The sequence below is a fragment of the Chenopodium album genome, chromosome 15, assembly GCF_948465745.1.
Source record: "Chenopodium album chromosome 15, dcCheAlbu1.1, whole genome shotgun sequence".
NCBI classification, from domain to species: domain Eukaryota; kingdom Viridiplantae; phylum Streptophyta; class Magnoliopsida; order Caryophyllales; family Amaranthaceae; genus Chenopodium; species Chenopodium album.
This window is the reverse complement of record NC_137848.1, coordinates 30065652-30084522: the sequence shown is the minus strand read 5'-3', so window position 1 is coordinate 30084522 and position 18871 is coordinate 30065652. Positions and strand designations below refer to the sequence as shown.

Here is an 18871-nt window from a genome sequence, read left to right as displayed (position 1 = left end):
CATATCCAACTAGGTCGGTCCTGGATAAACCTCGGCATCTGCAAAATCAAGATCAAGAAAAGAAGAAATAATGGTGATTATGCCGCCTATTGTGATGTTTTCGGAACCTGTGGCAACATCCTCTAGGTGTTCCACAAACCAAGACCCAACATCTAGGGCCGTGTTCCCCTTGCTTAAGTGCCACAAGAAGGAATGCTCCCTAGTGGACACCACCCCTGAACTGTCACCTCTAGCAAACGCCGTGTTTGCTATGGTGCGCTGTGAAAGCCTAAAGGCGGGGTGAATAATGGTCGTGGCCTTGTTAGACCTAGGGTTATACTCGAAAAGGCTCGAGATTCTTCTCCAAAAGTCCCCTGAGTCATAGTCACGAGGGTACTTATCCCTAGGCCCTATGGTTCCGGTAGTTGGCCACCCAAAGGCTTGGTTAACCCTCCTAATAGTCATCTTATGGTTGGCGTTCATTAGTTGGAAGGTTATGTATCGGGGGGTCCGGGTCGTGTCTTTGTGCACGTAGAGGGTAGAGAGGAACTCAAGAGTCAATCTCTTGTAGGTAAGGGCGTGCAAATCTAGCCAAGGTCCTAGTCCGGAACCCTCAAAGACCATCCTTACGTCTCAACCCTACCCCTAAAGTGTCGGCTACATCGTCATTATAGAATTTGGTAGGCCTTATTTTCCTCCTACTTATTCTAAGGTAATTGGCCAAGAAGGCCGGGTCATTGAACAATATCCCCATTGTGTCCACTTGTGGTGGAGCAACAGGAGGAGGAGGCGATAGGTTGTGGTATCTAGCATCGGTATTTCTAGGTCGATTCCTTCGAGACATGGTCGGTCTTTGCAAAACAATTACACAAACCACACAATGAAATCACTGCAACAAAACACACCAAAAGTAATAGGTCCACCAAATTAATAATCTCAAGGCTCAAACAACGACAAGCGCCACACCAATCAAGTCAAGCTCTAAGTCGACCACCTGAAAACCAAGACCAAGCAAATCACCAAACAACCAAGATTACCTCAACAATTCACTCCATAACAATTCAACATTAATCCAATTCTACACAACAATGCACTATCATCAAATAAATCAATTACAAGAATCCACCAAAACAAGCATGCTCTTTATTCACACAAAAATCAACTCCCTAATTTCACACTTCCTTACAAAATTCCAATTCTCACAACATTCACCAAACACCTTCAAATTCAACAATGCTTAATATTTATCAACTAACATTCACTCACAACCAATTCAAACAACCTTTTCAAGCAAAATAAAACATAACATTCAAGACCACAAGCAAGAAATTAGTGAGAGAAATGGAACGATTATACCGAGCTTAACATGGGTGTAAAACCCGCCAATGAACTTTCCTAATCCTCCTTGTGCTTGCTTGAATTTACTCTTTTAACCTATTGCTTTAAAATTCAACCCACAATAAAACCACTAAATCAATTTTTTTTAAGTTAGGGTTTGAGAATTTGGGTAATTTTTGGGTTTAAAGTGGTTAAAAGGAGTAGTAGATTATGAACATGTTGAAAAAGGAGTAAGGAATTTGTAAGAATTTGTTGAATTTGGGTGTAAATTTGAGTGTTTGAGGGAGATTTAAGTGAGTATGAAGGAGGAGGAAGGAGAAGTTAGAGAGAGAGAGTGGGTTTCGTGGATGTGAGGAGTGAGGAGTGAGGAGTGAGAATTTTTTTTTTTATGATGTTAAAGCCGTGTTGCTGCCGCTTTAAACCGAGGCTGCGTCGGTCAGTAGTATCTGTTTCTTGACCTGGATACCGCACGAACGTACAGCTACTTGCACGGACTTGCAAAGTTTGACGCACTGACGTGCTGACTTCGGAACGTCTCAGCACGTCCGTGCTGAAACTTGGATTTTAAATCTTAAGTTCCTGGTCGCCCCTGACTGCCTCTGCACGGACGTGCGATGTTCTGCACGTCCGTGCAGACTTGATGCTGCACACTCCCCCCCCCCTTTTGAATAAATATAATAATAAAGAATAATAATAAAAAAAATTATTATTATCACTATTATTATTATTATTATTATTGACACTTCTCTCTCATATTTTTTTTTTTTTTTTAAGAATAACCCTTTCAAGCATACCTACAAGTATAAAAAGAAAGGAGTTAGTGAAAATAAAAATTAGGAGAAGCAAAAATAGGAAAGAAATAAGGGAGAAGGGTGAGAAACTCGGATTGCCTCCCGTAAGCGCTCTTTTAACGTCACTAGCTTGACGACCCTTCGATCACATTAATCGGAGTCATTGAATTCTTTCACCTTGATGGAGTGAACCACACCTCTCTTGTCACCCTCATAATAGACCTTGAGGCGTTGACCATTTACCTTGAACGTTCCGGTGCTCTCACTCCAAACTTCAATTGATCCATAGGGAAATACCTTAACCACTTGAAAAGGGCCACTCCACCTTGACTTGAGCTTTCTGTGAAAAAGATTTAATCTCGAGTTGTAGAGAAGGATCTATAACCTTCCTTGAAGTCTCTTTTGATGATGTATTTGTCATGAAATTCCTTTGACCTTGCCTTGTAGGAATTTGCACTATTGTATGCATTCATTCTCAATTCTTCTAATTCATACAAGTCTAACATTCTTTTTTCTCCGGCGCTCTTGAGATCAAAATTCAAGGCTTTGATTTCCCATTGAGCCTTATGCTCCAACTCTACGAGCAAATGACAAGACTTTCCTAGACCAACTTGTAGGGAGTGGTTCCAATGGGAGTCTTAAACGCCGTACGGTATACCCACAAGGCATCATCTAGCTTTGCCGCCCAATCCTTCTTGCTTCTAGCCACGATCTTCTCAAGAATGAGCTTGATTTCTCTATTAGATACCTCTGTTTGGCCGCTTGTTTGAGGATGGTAGGACAAACCAACCTTATGGTGAACTCCGTACTTAACCAATAAAGCCTTGAATGTTCTATGAGCAAAATGAGACCCTCCATCACTTATCACAGCTCGTGGAATGCCAAATCTTGAGAATATGATCTTTTTAAACATCTTCATCACCACCCTTGAGTCATTCTTTGGCGATGCAAAAGCTTCCACCCATTTGGACACATAATCTACCGCTACAAGGATGTAGAGATTACCATAGGATGAAGGAAAAGGACTCATGAAATCGATCCCCCAAACATCAAACACCTCCAATTCCAAGATCGGATTTTAGGGCATCTCATTCCTTTTTGAAATGTTCCCGGTTCTTTGTCATTTGTCACAAGTTTTCACAAAGACCCATGCATCTTTGAAGAAAGTAGGCCAAAATAACAAACATTGCAACACTTTTGCCGTCGTTTTGTTTGCTCCCATGTGACCACCACATTGTGATGAGTGGCACATATGAAGCACATCTTGAATTTCATCGTCGGGAACATATCTTCTCAAAAGATCATCCACCCCTATCTCGTACAAAATGGGATCATCCCATATGTACCTTTTCGATTCATGCTTCAACTTTCTTCATTGTTGAGGGGTGAACTCTGGCGGAATTGGTTCACAAGACAAGTAGTTCACTATGTCGGCATACCTAGGGGTGAAAGTTTGGTTTTCGGTTTCGTTTATACCCCAAACAGAAACCGAACCACTCTAATTCGGTTTCTGAATTTTAGAAACCACACCGCACCACTTTACCTTTGAAACCAAACCAAACCAAACCATATAAATTTCAGTTAAAAAAAAAAAAGAATCAAACCGGATTTTTTGGGCCTTATTAATTTGGGCCTTAATCTGCAATTTTTCTGGGCTTCTAAAATCCAAACCATATAAACCAATACTACAGTAGCATAATAAGATTAAAACAAGTTCAACACTTCTAATTCAAGTTCAAAGTTGCAAGGGCAATCTGGAAAAAAAATTAACACTTCATCCAAAAAAAAAATTGTTCAACATTATAACAACTTTAAAAATTGAAACAGCAGTAGGAATATTGTAGGATAACAGCAATAAGCAGCAGCATCATACATAGGCAGCATCAATGGACTTAATTCGAACATTTGGGAATAGATCTGTTACGTTTGAGTGTTGTATGAGAGAGTGAAAGTGACGGAGGTGTTGGTGAGGGCGCCGCAAGGTAGTGACGCGACAGAAGTGTTCGCATACAAGGGAGCCACAAGGTCTTACGCGACGGAGGTGTTTTGCTAGGTGGTGAAGGAGGTGCTAACGGAGGTGGTGAGGGAGGCGGTGAGAAAAGGGGTAGAATTTAGGGAGGTGCTGTCATGGTGAGGGAGCCACAAGATTGAACTCAGAACTCAGAAGAAGGAAAGAGGAAAGAGGAAAGGGATATGAGAGAGAGAAAATTAGGGTTTAGGTATATATATGAAAGGGAAATAGGCTGGGATATATGGGCTTTGTATAATTCGGTTTGGATTTTTGGTGTTTGGTTTTTTGAGGCCTCAAACCGAAATATTTCGATTTTGGATTTTTAAAACCGATCCAAACCGAAAACCGAAAAAAATCAAACCGAATTGTTAGTTCGGTTTGATTTGGTTTGGTTTTCGATTTTAAACCGTATTACTTTCACCCCTAGGCATACCAAGGCAATGACTTTGCTTGGATGGCATACAAAACATCATATTTTAGCTCATCATTGATTGGAAGTTGATCAACATCTTCATCTCGGATCTCCAACCTTGACAAATGATCCGCTACCAAATTTTCCGTCCCCTTCTTGTCTTTCACCTCAATATCAAAATCTTGCAAAGCAAGCACCCATCTCATCAATCTAGGCTTTGAATGTTTCTTTGACACGAGGTACTTAATTGTCGAATGGTTGGTGTAGACAATGGTCATTAAACCCGAGAGGTAAGAGCAGAACTTGTCAAATGCATAGATTACCGCAAGAAGCTCCTTTTCGGTTGTGGTGTAGCTCTTTTGTGCATCATTCAATGTTTTTCTTGCATAGTGGATCACGTGCACCCTCTTCTCTTTCTTTTGCCTCAACACGACACCAATTGCCGTGTCACTTGCATTACACATTAGCTCAAAGGGGAGGCTCCAATTTGGAGCTTGCACTATTGGTGCTGAGACCAATGCATTATTAAACCTACAAAATGCATCTAAACAAGAATCATCAAATACAAAATCACACGCCTTTTGAAGAAGTGTAGTAAGAGGTTTGGCTATCTTAGAGAAGTCCTTGATGAAACGTCGATAGAAATCGGCATGACCCAAGAAAGATCTCACCCCTTTCACATTTGTAGGGGGTGGGAGCTTCTCTATTACATCCACTTTATCCCTATCAACCTCAATCCCCTCATGAGAGATTTATGGCAAAGAACAATGCCTTCTTAAACCATAAAATGACACTTCTCCCAATTAAGGACAAGGTTGACCTCTTCACACTTTTCAAACATCGTGTGAGATTAATTAAATAATCATCGAAAGAACTTCCCCCCATCGAGAAGTCATCCATGAATACTTCCATTTCTCTTTCAATCATATTCGAAAAAATTTCCATCATACACCGTTGGAAAGTAGCGGGGGCATTGCATAAACCAAATGGCATCCTACATTAAGCATAGGTGCCATATGGACAAGTGAATGTTGTTTTCTCTTGATCATCCGGGTGAATTGGGATTTGAAAGAACCTGGAATAACATCAAGATAACAAAAATACTTGTGAGCCACTAGCCTTTCCAACATTTGATCAATAAAAGACAAAGGGAAGTGGTCCTTCTTGGTGGATGTGTATAGACTATCGTAAGCTAAACACATCCACCAAGAAAGACCACTTCCCTTTGTCTTTTATTGATCAAATGTTGGTAATGGTTCTAGTAGGGATGAGCTTACATTTTTCATTTTTAATCACCGTCAGCCCCCCTTTTTAGGGACTACTTACACCGGTTCCACCCACCTACTATTAGAAATAGGGTAAATGATACCGGCGGCAAGAAGTTTAAGAACCTCCTTATTGACCACTTCAAGCATTGGAGGATTTAGCTTCCTTTGTCTTTTAATTGATGGCAGCATCATCTTCCAATGAAATTCAATGCATGAAAAGCGTTGGGCTTATACCTTTCAAATCATCAATTTTATATTCCAAAGCTTTGCGATGCATACTCAAGACTTCCAACAATTTTGAGGTTTGAACCTATCCAATGATGCATTGACAATGACCGGAAAAGTAGAAGATGGACCAAGAAACTCATACCTCAAGTTGGATGGTAGAGGTTTTAGCTCTACACTTGGACATTCCTTACCATTGTCATTCTTGAGCTCCTTTTTTACTTCTTCTTCTCCAATCACAAGGTTTGCTTCTTCCTTGTCCATGGTAGTAGAGTCAAGATTCTTCTCAATTTCCTCCATTTCCATGTCTTCATTGCAAAACCTATCTTTGTTTTCAAGTTCAATCTCAAGAGAATCATTAGTATTATGCAAATGCCATTGTATGGATTCATGAATAACATTTTCAACAATATCAATTCTCATACAATCATCCATGTTGGAAGTACATTTCATAACTTGGTTTAATTTAAATTCCACTTTCACTTTTCCAACAAGCAAAGATAATTTATCATGTTTCACATCAACAATAGCCCCCGTCGTTGCTAAGAAAGGCCTACCTAGAATGTAAAGTTTGTCCACCCTAAGGTGGACATTCAAATCCTCATCCGTATCAGGCACAATAAAATCCACCGGAATATAAAGTTTGTCCACCCTAAGGGGGACATCCTCTAATTTTCCCAAAGGCATCTTAACTGAACGATCGGCTAATTGAAGGGAAATGTTAGTGGGTTTTAACTCTCCTAGGCCAAGTGTTTTGCACATAGAGAGGGGCATCAAGCTTATGCTAGCACCTAGATCACATAACGCACGATCAATCACCATTTCACGAATAGATATGGAATAGAAAAACTATCGGGATCTTTAAGCTTAGTGGGCAACTTATTTTGAATAATTGCACTACAATTTTCCGGTATATTAATCGTTTCCACAAAGTCAACTTCTCTTTTATTACTCAAGATGTCTTTAAGAAATTTAGCATAAGTTGGCATTTGTTTTATAGCATCACTGAATGGAATGTTAACATAAAGCTTTCTCAAGACTTCTAAAAATTTAGCAAATTGTTCATCAAGTCTAGACCCGGCAAATCTTCTCGGAAAGGGAAGCTTTGCCACATGAAGCGGGATTTCACCCTCTTTTTTTTTTTTCTTTTTCAACTTCTTTCTCTTTGTTTTTCTCTTTTTCTTTTTCTTTTTCCACTCTCAACTCTCCATGGGAATCACTCATCTCAATCACTCTTTGGTTTGACTTTTCACCTTCTAAGTCACGTTGCATTCCCTTCCCTTGGACTTCCCCCAAGCTTTTCCCACTTCTAGTAACAATGGCATTGGCTTGCTCTCTAGGATCTAGACCTTGCTATGCAATGAGGTACTAGACTTGTCTTTAAGGGCACTAGCTATTTGGGCCATTTGATTTTCCAACATTTTATTGTGGGTTTGCATTTGTTTTAAGCTTTCCTCTAAGTCATTTGTCTTTTTAGTTTGGGTGTTGATGAATTGCTCCATCATGCTTTCTAATTTAGACTTAGGAGAGGGGGAGCTTGAATTTGAAGTGGCGGTTTAGGAGTAGGAGCTAGAGTTGGTCTTACACCTCCATTAAAACCTGGTGGGTTGTGAGTGGAAGAGTATTGACCTTTTTGTTGGTATCTATTGTCATTTCTATAACTCCCTTGATTATTAGACACATAGTTACCATTACCACTAGCTTGACCTTGACCTTGACCACTACTTTACCCTTGGGTTTGGCCACTTCTCCGACCAAAATTAGGGTGATGTTTCCATCCATCATTATAGGTGTTGGAGTAGGGGTCGTATCTAGGGTTGGCATGCACATTATTTACTTGTTTCATAGAAGGGGAAGGGAAACTTTTCTCATTCAACAAGGGACATTATGAAGATATATGGTCTTCACCACCACACACTTCACAAGATATCAATTGCATAGACACATTATCATTTCAAGAATTAGATGCATGTGAGTTATGGAGAGGGGAGATAAGGGGAGGAGAAGATTGCATTTGATCAAATTTAGAGGACAAGGCATCTAATTTTGAGCTAAGCATATTGATAGCACTAACCTCATACCTTCCTCCTTTCTTAGTAGTGCTCCTCTCATCGGGACTCCAATCGGTGTAGTTTTGCACCACGTGTTCAATGATTTTGAGTGCTTCCAATGGTGGCTTATTCATGAGTGGCCCACCTGATGCTCCATCCAATAGTATATGATTCGTCCTCAAGAGACCCCTATAGAACCCATATAACAAGAGCCAATCTTCCATGCCATGATGTGGGCATTGTTTTTAGTAGCTCTTGAACCTCTCCCAAGCATCATAGAGAGACTCATTGGGTTCTTGTTGGAAGTTCGAAATTTTGGATCTCAATTCCGCCGTTCTCCCAAGAGGTATGAACCTTCCAAGGAATGCCGAAGTTACCTCATTCTAAGTTGTGAGTGAGTTCGGAATCAACCTATCAAGCCAATCACTTGCACTCCCCGAAAGAGAAAATTTGAACATGCTTAGAAGAATGTATTCCGAAGTCACCCCATTTGCCTTCACGGTACTACAATACCGTGTGAATTGCTAAAGATGCGCAATGGAATCCTCATGCTTTGCCCCGAAGAATTGATGACCCTCGATCAAGGTGATAAGGGTGGGCCTTATCTCAAAGTTGTTTACCTCGGTGGTGGGAGTAACAATCCCACTCGCTTCTTGATATGGTGGAGGGACACCAAATTCTCTCAAAGTCTTGTTTGGAGTAGCCATTTCAAATTGGTGAATAGGTGGAGAAGTTGGAGAATTTGTCCTTGGTGACTCTAATGGAATGGTGTCTCCACTATACTCACTAGAACTAGAATGATCGGACTCAACTACTACTTGTGGCTCACTTTATGTAGCACCACTAGCTATCGCCCTCTTTTCTCTTCGATTTCCCTTACCACTTTTTCAAGCTCGAGGTTCAATGGCACAAGAGGAAGTGTTCTATTGCTGCGTTTGGGCATAAAACAAAGAAGACTAGATGGGATATTAGTAGGTTAGTCAAAGAAAACAAAGAAAAATAAAAGCAAAGAAATGAACTAGTCTCACATATTTTACAAGTAACTCAATACTTAACGTCATTCCCGGCAACATCGCTATTTTAGTAGAGGAATAATCGGTCGTTGGACAATCACCCTAAACCAAACAATAATTCTACCTACACCAACCTAAGACAAGTCTAGGGTAAGTAGAGGATCGTATCCACAGGGAATGGGTAAAGAACACCAAGAGTATGAAACGGTTGTAAGCTAATTCGGTCACAAATTGGGTTTTGATTAGTTAACTTCTATATAAGGGAACGCTAGGGGAAAGGGGATTCAACACCAACCAAACCAAAGAATCAATAACAAGGATAAATCATGAGCATACATGGAAGATAGAGTAGGAACTTAACATTGTCTTCTTTCAAAGTCACAACATAAGTATTCCCTAGATTAAGCACTAACATAACAAGGATTAAGTCTCAAGAATAGGAAGGGGGTTTCTAGCTCGAGTTTGTCTCTCGGTCGTTCCAAGCTAGCATGAAGCACAGATAATTGGGATTTCTCACCTAAATACCACATTAAAGCATCATATTCAATGAAACCAAACATCCATAATTATGAAAATGGCATGATCTAATTGCACAAGAAAGGACTCACTCCAAAACCCCATCTTTCGATGTAAGTAGAGGGATGAACACATGATCATAAAGTGGCCATCAAAGTACACATGCAACAATCAATTCAAGCACAAACAACTATCAATCCAAAGTAGAACATGAATAAATCTAAGTCAATCAACCATGGCTTGGTTGGGTTTTCACCCAACCCCTAACTAAGAAACTACTCACTAAACATGGTGGGAATTACTCTAACAATTAAATCTATGGTTTTTATGAATTTAAGTAAGCTAGGAGAGAGATAAAGCAAGGATGGATTGAACATGCAGCAATAATTAAACAAGTTTAAGAAAGAAATTAACAATTCAAAGTGAATAAAAACAGAAATTTAATAACAAGAGATAGAGGAAAGAGATTACTTAAAATGCTTCAAAGTTGAGGAAATGTTGAATTCAAGAGAATAATATTCAATTAACTATTACAATGATTGAGTTTGAGAAGATCTAATCTAATTAATGAGAATTCTAAGAAACTAAGGGCCTAAGAAGACCAAAAGGAAGAAGGTCCGTACAAATGAGCTCAAGGGAGGTATTTATAAGACCCCCAAATAAAAAAGACGGAGAAAACAAGAATTGGGTTCGACTACAGGCCTGCACGGACATGCCAAGCTTGGCACGGACGTGCAGCCTATGTTGCACGGACGTGCCACCCTGTGCATGGCCGTGCAGAACATGAAAAATAGAAGTAGTAGCTATTATTTTGGTGCTGCAGACTTGCACGGACGTGCAAGAAATCAGCACGAAAAGTGCCAGAAGTTGCACGGACGTGCCGATTTCTGCACGTCCGTGCTGGCTGGGGAGAGCTGAATCACGATTTCCTGATTCCACTTGGTCACTCCTGCATGGACTTGCCTGATGTTGCATGACCGTGCAAGGTCTTCTTTGTCCTGTTTTCCCTCCTTTCTTCGATCTTGGTTCTTTCTTCTTCATTTTTGCTTCACTACTCTTCCTCTTTGTTTAGAATTCCTTGCATACTTCCCGGGGTGCTTCGTAGTCCGCTCTTTGGGCCTATAACATTATTATAAATAATAACAACCCGTGAAGCACATAGTACACAAAAAATATGCATAAAAATAGGGTAAGTAATGAAGTAAGGCATCAATTCCTCACATATTCATCATTAAAAACCACTCTATAATCATACAAAATAGCAAGCTATCAATTCCATCAAAAATCCGTTAGGTGGTGGTGAAATCAAATTTTTGATTTTTTTGTGGTGTTATATAATACAAGTTTTTCCTTTAGTGTTATAATCAAAATCGTGACTTTTTGTGGTGTTATTTAGCAAAATTCCTAATAAATTATTTAAGAAACAAATCTTTTACATAGTAATAATTACATACAAAGTATAATAAAAGATTTGATGTATTCTTCCAAAAAAAAAAAAAAGACATATTGACAACTATAAACTAAGCTAAAAAAATAAAAAATAATATTCTTAACATAATTTGTGATATATGAACTATTATATTCAGGAAAGACATATTATATGTACGTTTATCACAACAAGATTATATATTTTTTTCTTTGTATTTGTCAAATTATGTAATAGAAGCTATTAACTTAAACAATAATGAAATGTGAATATCAAATCAATAAATGATGCTTTTGTTACTTCCTTGAATAATTTACGATTAGAATTTCAATCAATTAATACTCTGTAATTAGCTATGGATACTTTAATAACAATACACTTGCAATCTTCTTATGGCTTTTTACATTGAAGATATTAGCTTTATCCCATTTAATTTGTAAGAAATTAATCACATATAATTGTTATTGCTTGAATTCTAATTTTTTTAATTTAATATCAGCTTGCGATTAGACAAAGTAACATTTATAAGTATACTACAACATCTCTCTTTCTATCTCCATTTTTTTTTTACTTTTAATAAATTTTATTTTAAACTAATGTAATGTTTTCAAAATGTTATTCAATTTAAATTATAATTAAGATATTTTTTTTTCGTATGATATTTAAACAACACAAACTTTCATATGTGGCCAGTCACATTTTTTTTCAAAAGAATGGTCGAGGTTACTTGGTAAGGGGTTACTCGGCTAGTTAGGGGTTACTCGGTCAGTCAAGAGTTACTTAGTCAGTCAGGGGTTATTTTGTCAAGGGTTACTCGGTTAAATATGGGTTACTCGATCAGTTTGGGGTTACTCAGTTGGTTAGAGGTTATTCGATTGATCAAGGATTACTCATCAGTTAGGGGTTACTCGATTGGTAAGGGGTTATTTGATCAGGGGATACTCGTTCAGGAATTACTTATTGGTCGGGGTTACTCAATCGACAAGGATTACCTCATCAGGAATTACTCATACATTTGCTGGCAACACACAAAAGTTGTTAAACAAAACTCAAAACATCGTCCAAGCCACAAAGTAGTTTCCTTGTTAAAAAACTTATAGTCCTATTTCTCCTATATATGCCATGTTCCCCTACGTGTTATTGCCAATCACAAATCGCCACGTCAAATTAACAAATTTTGTATAACAAAAACAAACGACACCGTCATAAAATCACCTCTGCAATTCTTCTCCACATCCCCCCTTTCTATTCTCCGTCAAATCAAACTTCGCTGGAAAACAACCGGGATTTCGCCGGCAAATATGGCGGTCAGAGGAGAGAGAAATCGATTGATACAGATCTACACCATACTTGGACTCTTATTGAGCTGCTATGTTTCGAACATCTCTGCTCTCTCCGTCACTGTAAACGATGTCGAATGTATCTATGAATATGTTCTTTACGAAGGCGACACAATTTCTGGAAACTTCGTTGTTGTTGATCATGATATTTTTTGGAGCTCCGATCACCCTGGGATCGATTTTACTGTATGTTTATCCCTAATTCCTACAATTTCTGATTTTTTTTTTTGTTGATTTTTGATGTTTTGATTGATGATTTAAGTTGATTAGGGTTATTGTGGTTTCTGTTATCTAGAATTTGTAGAAAAATTACAAAATTTTGATTTTTTTTAATTAGATGCACTTTGGGGAAATATTTTGGTGGATTATTTGTAATAATTTGCTTAGGTTTTTTTTTTTTTTTTTTTTTCATAGTTATTGATTGACTCGAAATTGTAGGGTAATGTAATTTTATACAAGATAATAGTTGTATGTTGATTCATAATACATGTACAAAGGAAGATATTGGGAAAGGCAGTGCAATTCTGGTTCTTTGATGCGTGTATTAGACTTTGATGTAGCTCATGTCCAGCTTACAATGCTTGTTTTGTACGAGTAATAGCTAGTAATTCTTTTGATGAGCTTTCAGCCGTAGTATCGGCGAAAATTATTGGGTAATGTAATTTTTTTCACAAGATTATATTTGTATGTTGATTCATAATACAAGTACGGAGTAAGATATTGGGAAAGGCAGTGCAATTCCGATTCATTGATGCTTATATTAGACTTCGATGTAGCTCATGTCCAGCTTACAATGTTTGTTTTTTACGAGTAATAGCTAGTGATTTTGCTGATGAGTCTTCAGTTGTGGTATCGGAGTAAAATTAGAAGCATTTGAAGTTAATCCAACTATTTCGATTTAATATGTTCTAACAAGAAGTTAATATATTGTGACATTTTCATTATAAATTAAAGCTTTACAACTTACAATTGAGTATAGGTGTTTGAACTTGACGTTTTCCGGAATTATCGATAGTACTTATGGGCCTGTTTGGTTGACGATAATGAGTCATAGTAATGGACTTATGGTAATGAATCCATGTGTTGTTTTGCTTGGAAGATCACATGCCAAAGTCTAGTAACGCTTTGAATAATACATTACATATCCTAATATGTGTTTAGCTTTACAAATTTTTATTTCCAATCATATTTTATTTCCATGTAGTAACAAGTAGGAATGAAAATTTAAGTAAAAAATGCATACATATTTGAGGTAGAGTTGTATTACTATGGAAATTGACATGGGATTCTTTATTTATTTTTAAGTTATGTACAAATGTTATATCATTATGAGTTATGAGTCTTATGAAATATGAATATGTACTAAGGTCTATCAAGTTAGATAGAGCAACAATTCAGAATTGTTTGTGTGTATCCAATGGTCCATCACTGAAAATATTGATAATATTTTTATACCTATTGTAGTGGATACATCATATTATATATCAAAAGATAGGAAAACATAAATTTCAGGATAGAAGTAAAAGAGAAGCTTAGTCAAACTATTTAGCAATAAGGCAGGATAGGTTCTTGTCAGACTCAGCATGAGCTTCTGAACAGGGTTTTCCAGCAATTTGTTGAAGACATCTTCATAATATGAATTTTAGTGTAATTATATTCTGAAAAATAAAAGAAGAAAACGAAAGAGGGCGTTAGAATGTTTAATTGTCTTGAAAGTCTTAAGTCTTGAGTTTCTTGACATTCCCCATTCAAGGAGTCATGTAGCTGAAAGAAATCTCTGTTCATAAATTGAGAAAGATTGTTTACTTGCGTAGTTGGGTGTCAAGAATCATCTGCACATCTACTAAGCATGTTCCTTGAAAAATCTGCTGTAGCTAGTAGCCATGAAACAGTTTGCTAGCCTCTTTAGTGAGCAGATCAGGCGTGGCAGCATTATAATAAATAATGGTATGCACAAGTCAAACTCTGGTTTTGCTCTCGCATTCGTTAATTAGATGATTAGTGGATTATTGTAAAACTAATTGCAGTCCACAGCAAATTTAAAAGATTAGTGAAACCACACATACCTCCCCCCCCCCCCCCCCCCCCCCCTCTCTCCTCTCTTATATTTTTTGTCTGATCTAATATGGAAGATGCTTTCACTGTCTGGTCAGGATATACCTTCCTAGCACATGTGCTTTCAAAGCTGTACTTTTTTCCAGTTATGTATCCATATGCCTGATTGCTGGATCTATGTACTTGCTACCAATTGGTTCATATGTGATTATTGTGGCTTCATTGCAGGTGACATCCCCGGCAGGTAATGTTGTCCATACTCAGAAAGGAACAGCTGGTGACAAGTTTGAACTGAAAGCTCCCCGAAGTGGGATGTATAAATTCTGTTTTCACAATCCATACTCAGCACCAGAGACCGTCTCTTTCTACATTCACGTGGGCCATATTCCAAGCGAGCATAATATTGCAAAAGATGGTTTGTGAATGTTTCCATCAATTACATATTCTTTTCCTTAGAGAGTATGCTGATGTTCTTAGACTTTTGTCAATCTTTCACGTTTTACACATTGTTGTTGTACTGCTATGTAGAGCACTTGGACCCAATCAATGTCAAAATTGCTGAGCTCAGAGAAGCACTGGAGTCTGTAACGGCAGAGCAGAAGTATTTGAAAGCACGTGATACACGTCATCGTCATAGTAAGTTCCTATTGTATTTTATAAATAAATACTTACTAAATTACAATGATGTTATCTTTTTTTCTCGTCCTTTTTTAAAAATGTGAGACGGGCCCATGGGCATTATGAATTTTTTGTTATTTTTTACTGGTATGGCCTTCAACTGCAAGAGATTGCCTATTTTTTTAGTGAGAGAAGGTGAAGGTGAAGTTTGTATGACATGAAAGAATTGTTCACCGAAGACTAAGGGGACCACATCTCCTGAATCTTAGGATTGCCAATTTAGGGAGACCCACAGACTACCATATTCCTCAAATTAATGCTAGTATACAATGATTATTTGTAGATAGCATCATATTCTAATCTATGTATTATTTTAGTTTGTTTGAAAAAAGCAATGATGTATGCATGCCAAAGCCAACTGAGAGTCTAGGTTGCTTGGAAACAGAAATATTTAATATGAAAGGAATTGTCAATGAAACTTTCAAAGATATATTTCATAAGACTGATCTCAAGTTTTATTTACAAGCTGTGACCTCATTAAAAGATCTGGGCTCTGTCTTTGAATCAATGTAAATCTATCTTTGGGATAATCACTGTGATTGTATGACTGAATTTATCTTGAGCATATTCCTGGCTTATAAGGGTGTCCATAGGACTTGAATCTACTATGACAAAATGAAAACATCTGAATTTTCTAGCAGATCTACACTCCTGTAGTCCTGTTTTCCTTTTGTTTAAAATTAAGTGTTTTATTGAAATAAGGAGATGAACATAAAGGCTAGTCAGCTGGTCTGCTGTGTCTTTGTTGCTCACCTTGATTAGCAATCTTTTGAAGCTGTGAGACTTCTTTGTTGGTTTATCTTCACCATGCTCCAAGGAACCAGCCACCTCATTTGTTATAAGGAGTGAATCTGATAATTTTTTCTATAATGAAATATGACGTAGGTATAAGGTGTTATCTTGAAAAAAAAAAAAAAAGTGTAGACCACCTGCTAAATTTCTATCCCAGGTCCCCCCAAATATTTGATATTGATATATTGAATATTGAAATTTCACTGTACACATCATCTTTACAAGGTCTATCCAAAACAAATGTTATGTTCTGGATTAACAATGAATTTTCCAATTACAATTGGATTTTGCTGAAGGTCAGCCCTAAGCCCTTCCCTTTTCAAAAGAGTTTTGAATGAAGTAACAGGGTCTATCCAAGATGAGGTGTTTGTGGTGTTTGCTTTGCAGATGATATCGTTTTGATAGATGAAACAAAAGCTGGGATTACTGTAAAGTTAGAGACATGGCTATAAAAACAAGTTTTCAAAAAAAAGAGACATGGCTATAAAAACTAAAATTAGGAGGTTTAGTCTTGGTAGGAGTAAAGCATAGTACATGGAGTGCCATTTTAGCATTACAAGGGGGTAAAGCTAAGATGTTGTGACACTGGAGTACTGGATGGTATAGACATTAAGGAGTTTTTTGTTAATGAATGTTTGAAGTACCTCTGGTTGATTCTACATAGAAACAGAAACATAGATCTGGACGTAACTCATAGAATTAAGTATGGGTGGCTCAAATGGAGTATGGAGAACAAAGCAGGGATTGACTGGGTAATTTTGTGATCGTAATGTACCTTAAAGCTTAAAAGAGAAGTTCTATAAGAAGACAACTAGACCAACATTATTGTACGGATTGGAATATTTGGAGTTTATGAAGAAACACATTAAGCGATGAGTGTAGTAGAGATGCGTGGGAACATATTGAGGGATAACATTAGGAATGTACATTTTTGGAGGAAAGTTACATTGAGGGATAACATTAGGAATGTACATTAAAGTTGCAATTCGATATTGAGAATAAGACAGGAAGAATCAGATGGTTTGGGTATGTAAGATGTCGATGGGAAGATGTACCAGTAAGGAAGGTGGAGAGTTGGGGTATTGGAGATTTCAAATGTAGTCAAGGAAGACCAAAGATGAATTGAATGAAGGGAGTTAAAAAGGACATGGAGAAAGTGGGCTTACAATGTGTGATGTAGAGCATTAGATAAAAGGGAATAGACGAAGCTAACTTGTTATTATCCATTTAACGTATTGTCTGGATCTCATAATACATTTGACTTCAGCAAATATCTAAGTAGTATACACAGGTTTGATAGAGGATAAAATCTGTATCTTTACTCTGTTGGTGCACTCATTTAGACCCGATCCCAGGAGAACCCAATGGCTTCTGACGAATGTGCAGAATTTGATTGCTTAGATATTAGTTAACTAGCACCCCTCTGAGGCTCTGATACAATTAAGTCTTTTTTTTTCCTTGGCACCATTGTAGCCAGCAAACCTTTGCTTGCTTGACTGTTAGAGAAGTGGTTGATACACTAAGCATCATATTAACATTCTTGCATGACTTATACATTTTAGGTTGCAATTTTCTGAGTGAGGTCAGTGATTTAAGTTTCTTTGAAGGAGATTCAGTCAATTAACTATAAAGATGGAGCTGGCATTTTTGTTCCACTGACGAAATGTGTTATTTAAGTTTCTGTTTCTCTTTCTGTTCACTTGATTTTTTTGACTTATTTTTCAACTGCTGTGTCTTTTGGACTCAATCGAAGGTGTTGGTGTGTGAGGATCCCCACTTGGTTCAAAACACTTTTTAGTCCGTTTTTGTTGAAATATATACCTATAAATTTTGCTACATTAATCAGTTTAAGCTTCACATTTCCTGCTTTTCAATGCATCAGATTGTCTGTTGTATTTTGACTGCTGAAGGAACTGTGAATGGATATCTTTGGGACTATAGAACTTTTTCCTGGAGAATTTATCTCATTGAGGATGTGCTACGAGTCTTGCATCGTTATTACTGTGCCGTACAGCTTTTTTAGGTTACTTCCTGTTGGCAGGATGCATCTTACATGTTTGATTTTCAATTCCTATTCTATTGTTCTAGTTCTCTCCCTTAATTTGTTGAAAATTTATAGTTGAATAAATGATTATTACATGAAAAGTTGGATACTACTCTCAAGTTCACGTTCCTATCACTTTGAGGCATGAAAAAGCCTCTCTTATCATTACAAGGTTGTAACTTATCAATATTCTGTTCTCAAAAATTAAAAAAAAAACCTTATCAATATTCTGCATCAACATCGATACTAGTTAGTTGATTTGGCTTATTTTTTATAATTATTTATTTGCTGTTTGCAACCTAACTGAACTATTTTGCATGCTTCTTTGCTGCAGCAAACGAGAGCACTAGAAAGCGTGTCATCTTTTATACATTGGCCGAATATTTGATGCTGATAGCAGCTAGTGGGCTTCAAGTCGTTTACATTCGTAAACTGTTCAGCAAGTCTGTGGGTTACAACCGTGTTTGAGCTGCAGTAATTAATTTTTTTTGTTGCCGTTTACTAGATTTAGATACGAAAAACAGAGTGTATTTTGGCTGTTTTGTTTTATAGATCCCTCTTTTGCCACTTTCTATTTATTTATCCTTACGTTGGCTGTACGTTAGGTAAATATGTTGCAAAAAGTTACTTCGATTAGCAGGACTGAAAGCCACGGTCGATGTACTTTCTTTCCGTTGGAGGGAAGCATTGCCTCAATAGAGGAAACTGATTGTAGTCATTATCAAAATAGATATCATTTGAGACATGGTTCGTACAAAATATTGATCAGTACAAATGAGTATTAACAGCAGAAACTGAATAAGTTACGGTCAGGTTCCTCCTTATCAACAGCAGAAACTGGATTGTACTTTCTTTCCGTTGGAGGGAAGCATTGCCTCAATAGAGGAAACTGATTGTAGTCATTATCAAAATAGATATCATTTGAGACATGG

General features: G+C 37.4%; 1 protein-coding gene and 1 non-coding gene across 2 annotated transcripts; both read left to right on the top strand.

Annotated features, from left to right (window-relative positions):
• Positions 1 to 8297: 8297 nt before the first annotated feature.
• On the top strand, positions 8298 to 8404 carry LOC145583695 (small nucleolar RNA R71). Its single transcript, XR_014100294.1, has one exon. It is a non-coding gene; the product is annotated as a small nucleolar RNA R71 (small nucleolar RNA).
• A 3822-nt stretch (positions 8405 to 12226) lies between these two features.
• On the top strand, positions 12227 to 18575 carry LOC145583081 (transmembrane emp24 domain-containing protein p24beta3-like). The gene is made up of 4 exons (XM_081640208.1): positions 12227 to 12556; positions 14654 to 14840; positions 14954 to 15061; positions 18274 to 18575. The coding sequence occupies exons 1-4, from the start codon at positions 12332 to 12334 to the stop codon at positions 18405 to 18407; spliced, it is 654 nt and encodes a 217-aa protein (XP_081496334.1). The 5' UTR covers positions 12227 to 12331; the 3' UTR covers positions 18408 to 18575.
• Positions 18576 to 18871: the final 296 nt, after the last annotated feature.

Bases quoted from the DNA above. Each gene is read 5' to 3' on its own strand.
- LOC145583081 (XM_081640208.1), top strand. From the start codon at position 12,332: ATGGCGGTCAGAGGAGAGAGAAATCGATTGATACAGATCTACACCATA. The intron at 14,841-14,953 runs GTTTGTGAATGT...ACTGCTATGTAG, and splicing joins GCATAATATTGCAAAAGATG to AGCACTTGGACCCAATCAAT. The intron at 15,062-18,273 runs GTAAGTTCCTAT...TCTTTGCTGCAG, and splicing joins TGATACACGTCATCGTCATA to CAAACGAGAGCACTAGAAAG.